The 11,633-nt window shown below is 48.7% G+C and overlaps 1 protein-coding gene across 1 annotated transcript; it reads right to left on the bottom strand.

The window, feature by feature from the left end:
- Nucleotides 1-210: 210 nt before the first annotated feature.
- CD93 (CD93 molecule) lies at nucleotides 211-7,560 on the bottom strand. The gene is made up of 2 exons (XM_059406438.1): nucleotides 5,260-7,560; nucleotides 211-5,011 (listed from the first exon to the last, which is right to left on the bottom strand). The coding sequence occupies exons 1-2, from the start codon at nucleotides 7,473-7,475 to the stop codon at nucleotides 4,987-4,989; spliced, it is 2,241 nt and encodes a 746-aa protein (XP_059262421.1). The 5' UTR covers nucleotides 7,476-7,560; the 3' UTR covers nucleotides 211-4,986.
- Between the last annotated feature and the right edge of the window lie 4,073 nt (nucleotides 7,561-11,633).

Below are 11,633 nucleotides of genomic sequence, written 5' to 3'. Positions count from 1 at the left end.
TCTCTGAACATCCTTGTCCCTCGCCCCACGCTAGGTGCCCCAGAGTTAGTTTTCATGACCCGTAGGTAAAGATGCAGAAGTGGGGCAGGCAAGGTACTTTTTTAAAGCGACTCTTGAGGAGAGAAACGGATATGTTTAATGACCATGAATTCAAGTTCTGCCATGTAGTTCGAGTTGTTATGAAATGTATTAAAACAAGTTGACAACAAATGCATTCCAGAGTTTATTAGGTTATGCATGTGACATAAAACACAAAGGACAACAAGCAGGCTACTCATTGAGGCGGACCCGAGATGCCCCTGGTTTCTCAGAGTTCTAAGACCGACGCAGCGGTCAAACCTGTCCTCCCCACCCTGGGAAACAGTCGCACCCAGGGCAGAAAGAAGCCCCACAGAAGAAATCCCACAGTGGCAGAATTAGTGCACCGCATTTCGAATACACAGATTTAAAAATACAAACATCTCATCTAGCGTTTGTGCAGCGATGACTGACATTTGCGATCACATCAAGTATCACAGAACAAGGCCTTGTGAACGACGTAATTCAAGCTTCAGCCAAATATGCATGTAAAGAACCCAGCCCAGAAGAACAGAGGGCAAAATCTGTAGAAAGGAAATGCTTGCCCCCTTGCAGATAAGAGGAACAATGTAAGAAAGAATTTACAGTTTCTTCCTAAAATAGATGGGCATGATCAAAACACAATTCTTTTTATTTTATTTTATTTTATTTTATTTTATTTTATTTTATTTTTAAAGCACTTCAGCAAGTATTAGTTTCGGGAATCTGGAACGGAATATGGTATTTGATTACAGAACACATGGAGAATTTTGATTATCAGCCTTTTTTTTTTTTTTTTGGTTGACAACCGCCACAAACCCTACAGACATAAGCGGTAGCTTTTGCAGCCAGACAGAAACAGATGTTTTTAGGGATCATATCTCAGATTCCCATGCTAAATCTATTGTTTAAGGTGATGGAAATATGGAGGGGACATTACACCATTTTGCAGCTGCTAGAAAGCCATGCTTTCCTGTTTTCCTGATTCAGACAATGGAGAAGGTAAGGAGAAAAATAATAGGAAAAGGCTGCCCTATATTTGCTTTTAAAAACTGCATTATTTTGAATGTAGTATTTTTGGGGGGGTCAAATCTCACCTCTGTTCTCTTAGTTTTCATAAGAATATCTGTGGGAAATAGGGTTGAAATAAAATGAGCTAATGATCACATCCATATTCTCCAAAAGTTGTTTGGCGATAAAACCCCAGGTCCTATCAGGATGTATTCAGACTGGGGCTCCTGAGTGGCATGTAAGAATAGCAACAAGCACGTGTGTGTTTCAGGGAGAAGGTTTATTTCCAACTTAGTTTTTCCTGTACCATCTACATAAACACACCCGCATACGTGTTTAACTTTTTATTCTACCTTTTTGCCTAATCACAGGGAAGATGTTAGCCTGCACCCCTCCTGTCCTTAAGACAGAAGCCTCTTGAGTCACCCACTTTATGCTGCCGGGAAAACACCGTGGGGCTATGCAATGCCAGATGTCAAGGTTGTGATAATCAGGCATGTGAATGAACCAAAGGGACACCAGCCTCGAGGTCACAATGCTGAGCAGCGGTGGGTGCCCCCTACAAAAGACCCCACCAGGTCCACCATTTCCTAAGGCTTTTTTTTTTTTTTTTAAGATTTTATTTATTTATTTGACAGAGAGAGATCACAAGTAGGCAGAGAGGCAGGCAGAGAGAGAGAGAGGAGGAAGCAGGCTCCCTGCTGAGCAGAGAGCCTGATGCGGGACTCGATCCCAGGACCCTGAGATCATGACCTGAGCCGAAGGCAGTGGCTTAACCCACTGAGCCACCCAGGCGCCCTCCCAAGGCTTTTTCAGATAGTTTTCCCACCTTTGCTTTATATAGTCCTCAGATGGAGCTTGTCCTGTACCACATGTGCACAAGGGAAAAAAAAAGAAAAAAGAGGAGGGAGCATCCCTGAAATTCAGGAAGGAACCTAGTGGCCTGCATGTTTAGGGGACCTCCTCCCTTAAATGATCTGCCTTGGGAGACAGAGTGAGGGGAAAAGGGGTGGGTTTGTTCTGAATATAGTTTCTCCAAGAGCATCCTAGAATTATTGAAGTATGGGGAATTCTATTTGGACAAAAGTCTCCACTATCTTTGAGCTTGTTGCCAAGTAAAGCCATCTCCCTTTTCCCAGTGCCCTGGCCTTTCTGCTGCTCAACAGCTCAGGGACAGAACCGTGCTCCTGCCCAGCCTGGGGACACAGTCGGAGGAGTCTGCACCTGACATAACCTAACTTTCCCATGCTCCATCCTTTCCATTTCTTATTTTTCGTCATGGCCCAGGCACCTGGGAGCTTCTGGATAAAAAGACTGTTAGCCAATGACCAGTAAGTTAATGGCCACATGGACAGTGGGCATTTGTTTATCCACTGCTGTGGGCCCCCACCTCCCCAAGCAGGGATTCACAGCCCTCAGACAAAATGACAGAGGTATCAAATAGGACAAGAGCATTTGTTTGAGGCCATCGGTTTTCGTCAGATTCACTGCCTAAGCCCATCTAGTTCCAAGATCTTAGCCACTGGTAGGAGTGGCCAGGAGACAAGGCAGGGCACATCTACGGAGGAAGGGGCAGATTCTGCTGGAGAGGATATTGAGAAATTATTTACCAGCCCATTTCCTCCCTTGCGTGTTTCACGGTGGGGATCTGTGGTCTCCATTTTGTCGGGAATAGATTTTCTTACCCATAGAGGGATTTGAACCTGGAAATCAGAATTGGGGCTGCACCGGAGAAGAAATCCAACTCTAAAAACGAGAGGGGGCAGTTGGGGACCTCAGCCAGTAATTTCCCACAGGTCCAGAAGGGGCTTAGGAGAAGCCTAGAATAGGAATGCCTCCTTCCTTCTAGTGATAAGGTAAAATTGTAAAAGCCTGGAGGTAAAGTTGTTGAATTTGCATTTATTTCACGTAAGTGCAGATATTGTCAGTAACACATCCAGCTAACTCTTTAAAATCATCTGAATAGTGGCATAATTTGTTCCCAAACAGGGTCCTGCGCTCAGTGGATTACAACCTTGGTCTCCTTGGGTGTTAAGCATCAATATTTCAACTGAAATCTAAATAATACTAGATGTCTTTAAAAAGCACAAGTTCCAAATACCTTGTTAAGTCCTCCAAAAGCTTCATCTTTCCTTACACCTACTCCTTTACTTATCCATTTTCTCAAAACAACAACAAAACAAAAGAAAACAAAAATCCTGAAATATAGCACCTACATTTCAAAATTAGCTAAAGGATATTTTCTCAATTCTGAGGGTCATGCACCTGGCAGCTCTTCCTGCCCCAGGTGTCCGCCTCTGGGACAGATGTGTTTTTAAGGCAAAAATAGAAACAATAGAGCACCCTGGTTCTTAGAGGCAGATTTTGAAATCCCTAGAAGGAAACACAGTCCCGTTCTGCTCTACAAGGCAACAGCAACAAGCCTGCAGGCCACCTGAGGTCTCCCAGTGCTAATCAGGCAGGTTTTAAGAGCTCTGACCACTGGTGAATCCCTGAGGAGCTTTCCAGTGACCCAGGCAAAGCTGCGTGGGGAGGAATTACTCTCCACCACTACACTGGGAAGGGAAATCTTTGCAAGCAAGCATTTAAAAATAAATTAAAACTGGTTTGAGTGGTTTCTGTGGTTGCAAATTTTGAGCTATTCTCTTTTCCTCTATCCCTCCCATCTCCCCTGCTTTTTTAAGAAATAGAGAAAAATGTGTCAGACTTTCTTCAAGCAGAAAGAAGACAGTGTCCTGCCTGCCCAGTCCCTGACATGCAAACTACAGCCACAAGTCAGGATCATGTTCTCAAGAAGCAATACCAGCTGTGAGCTATGTTAAAATGCCTTAAGATGCCACCATTCAAAGCTCAGCATCTCATCCCCCTCACACAGTCTTAGTAATCAGAATGAGAGGCTTCTCAGGGTTTCATCCATCTATGATCAAAGCATTTAAATCCAGAGCAGCATTCAGGGAAGGCAGGTGGCCTGGGAGGTGTCTCGGGGCTACACTCGCCCAGAGACAAGACGTCTCCAGCTTTTCCCCTTGTGCGTAGTCACTTCATCAACGGTAAGTGTGTGTTAGCACAAGTGCATTTAGATGGATTGATTCAAGTACTTGTGAAACAAACCCAGGCTTCTCTCTCAGGCGCTTCGGAGTACTTGCTCTCGAAAACATTTCATACTCCTCGCACACTTTCCAGACTTCACTTGCAAATAAACCCAAGACTATTAGAGACACTAAGAACTAGGAAATACAATTTCAAAACCCTCAGCGTTCTTGCTACCTAAGCAGATCAGTGTACTCTGGTCATTCTGTGGGACTCCAACTATAAAACTCCGCAGGGCTTGTGATAGGAAAATGCATGAACTCAACTGTAAAGAAATGTTTCCAGTTCTGAATATGTTCCTTTTGACAAAAACAAAACAAAACAAAAACAAAAACAAAAAAATACTTCTTATGTACTATGTAATTAAACAATCAATTTAGTTTCTGTTCTACCAAGAAGAACAAATCATTCCAATCCTAATTAGCATTAGCAGACCACCTTTTCTTCTTAGATGATTCCAATGAGCAGAAAAGCAGTTCCAAAGGAGCCCCATTAGCACCTGACTTGTAAACCCCTGATCCAGAATCAGTGGGAGCCATGCCATCAGTCACATTTGAATTTGACAAGATAAGTGAGTAAGAATTGTTAATATTCACAAAATTCCCAAAATGACATCCTAACCCAGTGGTCCCACTTTGGGAACACCACACACATGTAGAAAATACCTGTATATTCCAAGCGGTCAGGCTTTTAAGAATGTTTACAACCGTTTGCTAAGATTCCAGTCCAGTCTTTTGGAAGGATGTGGGTCCCCCACTTCTGACGGGGTGTGTAAAGGTCAGAGGATGGTGGTGGCTGATTGTCAGTGTCTCTGGGGCCATCTCACCTTCAGCAGTCTGTCCCTGGCGTCGGACTACAGAAAACAACCACGACAGCATTGGAAGCTGCTGTGACCTGCCGAGCACATCTAGACCCTGGGAGAGACCCCATACTCCACACCCCAGGCAGGGCAACAGCCCTTCAGGATCGCCTCTGGGCCGACAGCCTGGACAATGCCTGTCCCTTGTACTCTGCCTGCTTTCTGTGCCAGTCCTTGCCCGCCCACCTACCCGCACCTGCCCACCCTCCCGCCCCCTCTGGGTGACCTGTGGCCTCCTTTACCTGTACTGATTCTCCAAAGCCCTCCTCTCAGCTCGCTCTGGAGCCCAGGAGTAGCTGTCAGCTGCATTCTGGGGCTTTTTCTCCTTCTCCTCCTCCCTCTTTGCTCTCCGCTTGCGATAGACCAGTAGCCCTAGAGCCAGAGCCAGTAAGAGTAGGATGGCCACCACCGTGCCCAGTATGTAGAACAGCAGCAGCTTTTGTCCGTCCGTGCCCTCTTCGCTTTGTTCTGCCATGAAATCCTCATTTGTATTCTCCCCAAGGCCAGTGGTGGCCATGGGGTGATGGGTGCTGGGCTCCATCCAGACAGCAGGGGGCCTACTGGGAGCCAGCATGTCAGGTGCAGTTGGGGTGACAAAGGTGTTGCGTGGAAGGGAGGGTCCCTTTGTGGTGGGTGCCTCCTTGGAAGTGCCCTCAGGGCCCCCGATGGGCCCGGACATTGTGGGAGAATACACAACTCTCCCCTCTCTATCTCCTGCATCCTCTCCCTGGGGAGGCCCAGGCATTGGTGCCAGGGAGGTGGGTCCCAGCATGCAGGAGACCCCATCAGGGCCCAGCTCCCAGCCTGGCAGGCAGCCGCAGCGGAAAGATCCCTGTGTGTTGAGGCACAAGCTGTCACAGAGGCCATTCTCCGTGTCCGCACACTCATCCACGTCCTGGCACTGGGTGCCATCCTCCCCAGACAGAACATAACCCTTCTCGCAGGAGCAGTAGAAGGAGCCGCCTGTGTTGGTGCAGTGCTGGGCGCAGGGCGTGTGGCCGGTGGCACACTCGTCCACGTCCTGACATCCTGACTCACTGGGCTCATAGCCCACCCAGCACTCACAGCGGAAGCTCCCAGGGGCATTGACACACTCCTGAGGGCAGGGTGAGTCCTGGCACTCGTCCAGGTCCACGCAGTCCCGCTGACTTGAATCCAGCTGGTAGCCTAGGGGGCAGCGGCAGGTGTAGTTCTCCCCTTGGGATGCCGGCACACAGGTGGCTGAGCCTCTGCATGGGTTGGAGCTGCAAGGGTTCCGGGAGGTACAGGTCACCAGGTCGTCGAGCAGCCGGAAGCCCGGCCGGCAGCCGCAGCGGAAGGAGCCGTCGCCCCCCTCGAAGCAGTCCTGCTGGCAGCCCCCGTTGTTGAAGCTGCAGCCATACTGGGTGCTGATGCAGAGGGGGCCCGAGCTGCCCCAGTCAAACACATCAGGGGCCTTCTCCCTGCACACGAAGTAATCCTCCTGACCGTGTTCCCCGGCCCCGCAGACCACGGTAGCTGCGGAGCCAAAGGGCACAGCCTCCAGGGAAGAGCTGGTGGCCTTGAATGGGGTCGTGTAGTCCACCCGGCCTGGACCCCCCAGAGCCAGAGGCTGGCACATGCCTTTGAAACTGAACTTGCACACGAAGCCCTCGACGCTGCTTCCTGGAGAGTTCGGGCTCCCGCAGGGGCCCTCGGACCACTTGGAGAGATGACTGGCATGAGATGGCTGGGACAGTTGCAGCAGCAGGGACACACAGCGCTTGGAAATGCAAGAGCTCCTGACCTCCTTGTTCCAGTTGGTGTAAGACGTGTCCTCCCCGCCACCGAGCCAGCTGAAGCCTTTAAGCGGCAGGCTGGGGTCTAAGCACTTGCCTTTCTCACGCTGGAGCCCTATCCAGAACTTGCCGATCCTAGCTGCCAGGATCGCCTCCGACTCCAGGAGCTGGGTGAGGGCGCGCTGGATGTGCCGGGCCTCCTCCTCACTCCTCACCGTGGCCAGGTTGCCCCCGTTCTTACTGCAGTGAAGCTGGGCCTCCGCTGCACTCAGCTTGCCCCAGTGGGCCGTGTAACAGGCATTCCCCGCACACACCACGGCTTCCCCGGGAGCCTGGGCCCCTGCCTGAGGCTGGCCCAGAAGCAGGAGCAGTGGCAGCAGCAGCAGCAGCGGTGGCAGCCTGGCGGAGGTAGCCATCATGGCCCTGGGTCCCTCTTGGCAGGACGCTGGTGGCCCTGCAGTGACAGCAGCAGGCGCAGCTGAGCTCCAAGGAGAACTGAGGGCTTGGGCGCAGACGCTCTGGCACAGGGAAGAACACAAAGACCGAGGGCTTTTCACATTCCCCTGACCCAAGGCGCATCCTGTACTGTTGTACTTCTTATTTCTTACCGGATACTGGGGCTTCCTGCAGTGAATAGTTTTCTGACTCCTGTTGCCTTCATCACGGTTTTGTTGTTCATAGAAGAGGTCAGACGGCTGCATTGGGTCTCTGGCTAGTCGCTGGGGAAATGCGGCAGTGTCGGGGGAGGGGGGGGCAGGAGGTTCCAACTCAGGGACGCCTGCTGCTTTATTTGGGCTCCCTTGTCATTCCCGTCTGCAGGAAGAACTTAAATGGCATGCTACAGAGTGAGTGGAGACTTTTGGAAACTAGGAAGTTGAAAAAGCTCACTTAGTAACCCATAATAAAATTCCACTTTGGTTTGCAAACAACCAGAAGAGAAAAAAAAAAAAAAATCTCAGACTTAAGACATGAGGCCATGGATGGTTATAATTTTCAGCCTTTTTTAGAAGCAAACTGGATTTTTCTTCTGCCTATCTCATGTTCCCTTTGGCTTTGGAAGTCTTTTTTCTTTTATCCCCTCATCGTGAACTTTAAATAGATGGGCAGTTTTTAAATAGGAACCGGGCCGTGGGAATGACTGATTGTCTCACACAATGCCAAGCTCCTAAAGAACATTAACCCAAATGGGATGAAATTTGGCAGTTTTCAGGGTTTCATAGTGCAAATACTGTGTTGTGAGGTGGCAGTGTCACAAAAAGCAACAGAAAAGCAAGAGGAAAATGTTTCTGGCCTCGTGGCCCTGGACTTGCTTTCCTGCCTCCCCCGGCTCAGGGTTAGTAGGAAGGGCCAGAGTTCTGAGAATCCCGGCCACAGCAGGCCCCTTCCTCCCAGCAGCTTATCAAAGGCCCTTGAAGCAAAATGTGCTTTTCCTGAAGTCACAGATGTGTTACTCATCGGGGCTGTCTTCCTCCCAGAAGTAGACCCTGAGACAAAGATTTGGGACACGTCATTTATCTGAAAGGAGAAGTCAGACAGGAATGGGGGGTGGGGGAAAGAGAGGATGCCTGAGCATGCAGATGATACTGGGTCTCCTGGAGCATGGTACCTGGGAGCCCCCAGTGACCTCATCAGTTTTCTGAGCCAAGGAGATGGGGCTGTGGCAGCTCTGTTCCAGGTCCCCTCCTCATTGGAAGCAAAAAATTCTTGGCACTCTGGATTGATAGTGAGAACCTCATTCACTAGAAGGAGCACTCAGGAGGGGAATGGCTGGAAGCTACCGAGATGCTCTGGGCACCACACACATGTCAGGGTGTGGTGAGATTTGAGTTAGGGTGTCATGGGGGTTATGAACTCACGGGCTTTCGGCCTCACCAAAGCATAAGGTGCCCATCTCAGACTCTAGTTGGAGACCCTTCAGAGGTGTCCCTTATTTTTTTATTTTAATAAGATATTTGAAATAGTCCAGGAATCCTGTCTCAGACCCTTAGGATCCCCCTGTGTTCTTTGGTGTCATCTATCCACCCACTTACCTAACCATCCATACCTGTATCCATCCATCCATCCATCCATCCATCCACCCATCCGTCTACCCATCGACCCATCCATCTAACCACTCACCTATCCACCCACTCACCTATCTATCCATGCATTTATCCATCCACCCATTCATCCAACCAGTCAATCAGCCAGCCAGCCAGCCAGCCAGCCAGCCAACCAGTCAATGTTATTTAAGCCACCACCATTCACTGGGCTAGGCATTGGGATTAAAGGAGGGACTCCTGCTTTCATGACCCTTGAAGTCTGTTAGAGTGGACAGATTTGAACATGTTGGACAGCTGTAGCTATCCAACAAGGAGAAGTTGAAAGTGTCAGCAGAGGTACTGCCCTGTTTGGGATGTAAGCAGTAGGACTGGCTCCTCTGATGGAGAAGGCCAATGAAGTTGGGATCTAAAGGAGGAATAGTTAAGAAGGGGAATGATTTCCATATGCGGGAATAGCACAGACAGAGGCCCTGTCGTGTGAGGGTTGTGACATTTACAAACATATGAAGGATGGGCCATGAGACTGGAACCTGAAAAATGGGAAGGAGCACCCAGGGAAAGAGGAACTCTGTGAGTCCAAACAATGAAGATTTGAGGTTTTGTTCTGAAATCCATGGGGAACACCCAGAGACCAACCTGCTGAGACTGCATGTAGAGAATTGGAAAGTAAGCTAACGGATCCCAGTGGTATGGGGGAGCCACTCAGCAGGCAACTGCAGACTTGCAGGCACAAATGACAGTGACTTGAGCTGGGCTGAACCCCTGGATTAGGGACAGCAGATTCAGGAAATGATACAGGTCCAGAACAGGCTGTTCTCGGCATTGGTGGAGTATGAGCAGAGGACATGGGAAGTATCCAGAAGGACTTCATCACTCTTTGCTGGTACTACCAAGGGTTGCAGATCCTGGAAGGCTGTGTCTACTGGAGGTGGAGAAATGGGGCCTGGATCAGAGAACAATTGGAGGGAGTCTGCCACTTGGGACCCAGGATCCCCCTGCTTCCTTAGGACTCTGAATTTACCACCTTGGGAAACTTGGGAAGTAGCTAGGTTTAAGGGGGCATGGAAAGGCTGGGTGCAGGCCACTGTAGCTTGGTGAATATTTAGTCTTGGCGAAAGGGTCAGTGTTGACTTCTTCCTGGGCAAAGAAGCTATGTTTCTAAAGTTTTAGTTATAGGCAGGCAACTTCTTATCATTTTATAAAATCAGTCGGATGATGATTGAAGCTTGAGTTGCACTACAGCCTGGCATGCGCTCATAGCAGACTCTTCCTCCTGATTTAGAGTCCTGTCTGTGTAATTCCTCGATTAACTGCTGTGATCGTGCAGGATTCACCCAGCATCCTGCTTGGTTGGTGCTTAATGACATGGGCTGAATGAGTGATTTACAGCTTATGAACCAGTCTGACCCCCAGATCTTTGTCCAGGTATTCTTTCTTTGGCAGTTCTTCATCTTTCACATGGGAACTTCTGAATCAATTCTTCTTCACTTGGCCAAGTGTTGATATCATAAAGAAGAAAGTGAAGCAAGGACATGTGCTCAGTTTATTCATTCATTAACCCAGGGAATATTGTAAAACACTGGCTGTGAGACAGACCACGTACAGTGCAAGAAGCTCCCAGCTCTTAAATTTGTGAGCTCTTAAATTTCCACTCCCTTATCTCTAGTAACCCGGTTAGCTAAGCCTTGCTCTTGCTCCCCCTCATCTGTAAAGAAGGAATGGGAACCAGAGCCTCTGGATGCCTTTCTTAATCTAGCGTCAACAACAGAGAACTCATGTAATTACATATCCTTCTCTCTTCTGAAACTGGGAAGAAGGAGATCAGAGAGAAAGCAGGAACAGAGACCACTGCTGCCCTCACTGTGTGGTACAAGGAACCAAATCATCTGTTTAAACCGCATGGGTGCAGTTGGCCTCATACTGATGCAATGACTGTTAAATACAGTGCAGTGATTATCTCCCCTCCCTTTGTGTCTCACAACTTTTGACTTCCACTCTAATCCTTGATCTTTCAGTTACCGCCTGCTGAGCTTGGCTGAGTTAACTCTCCTGAGACCCCACCGCCAGAGGTCTCTAGCTCCAAGTGTCCTGCTGTCCTCCTTCACCTGTAAGGAAGTGGCACAAGCATTTGGGGGGGGGGGGGGGGGGGGGGTGGAAGCCCGATGCCTTGTGAGCTCAGCAGAAGAAGGAGAGCTTACTTTTACCAGGTGGGATTTAGCTGAGTTCACAAAGTATTGAGGATTGTCTGGATGCTGACTTGAAGAAAATTCTGAGCCTTATGTCCTGAATTCTTCCACAGATGACAAGTTACCACCTTTTACTTAGAATGTAGGTTTTATCGGGACACCTGGGTGGCTCAGTGGGTTAAGCCTCTGCCTTCAGCTCAGATGATGATCTCAGGGTCCTGGGATCGAGCCCCACATCGGGCTTTCTGCTCATCGGGGAGCCTGCTTCCCCCTCCCTCTCTGCCTGTCTATCTGTCTACTTGTGATCTCTGTCTGTCAAATAACTAAATAAAAGTCTTTAAAAAAGAACATAGATTTTTACCAAACCCCTTTGAAGATTGATAGTTAAAAAATAGGAATCTGTAGTGGGGATACCAGAGAGCTTTCCTTGGCAGATTTTTGAGTGCAAGCCACATTAAATGTTCTAGAACAATCATAATCCTATTAGCATGGTGAAGGCCCTGAGCCATGACCCCAAACTGTCTACTTTTATTCTGTACTCATTTATCAATGAGTACTGCGCTCTTTTTAAATTTTCTAAAAACTTACTTCATACAAAAGGACAAATATTGTTAAAATATCTGTACTGCAC

The sequence above is a fragment of the Mustela nigripes genome, chromosome 7 (assembly GCF_022355385.1).
Source record: "Mustela nigripes isolate SB6536 chromosome 7, MUSNIG.SB6536, whole genome shotgun sequence".
Classification (NCBI taxonomy): domain Eukaryota; kingdom Metazoa; phylum Chordata; class Mammalia; order Carnivora; family Mustelidae; genus Mustela; species Mustela nigripes.
Note: the sequence above shows the minus strand (reverse complement) of the source record. Positions and strands in the feature narration are given on the sequence as shown.

Excerpts from the sequence above, each read along its gene's own strand:
- CD93 (XM_059406438.1), bottom strand. The coding sequence starts at position 7,475 with ATGCAGCCGTCTGACCTCTTCTATGAACAACAAAACCGTGATGAAGGC. Across the intron at positions 5,012-5,259 it reads GCTTTGGAGAATCAGTACAG|TCCGACGCCAGGGACAGACT; the intron begins GTAAAGGAGGCC and ends TGTTTTCTGTAG.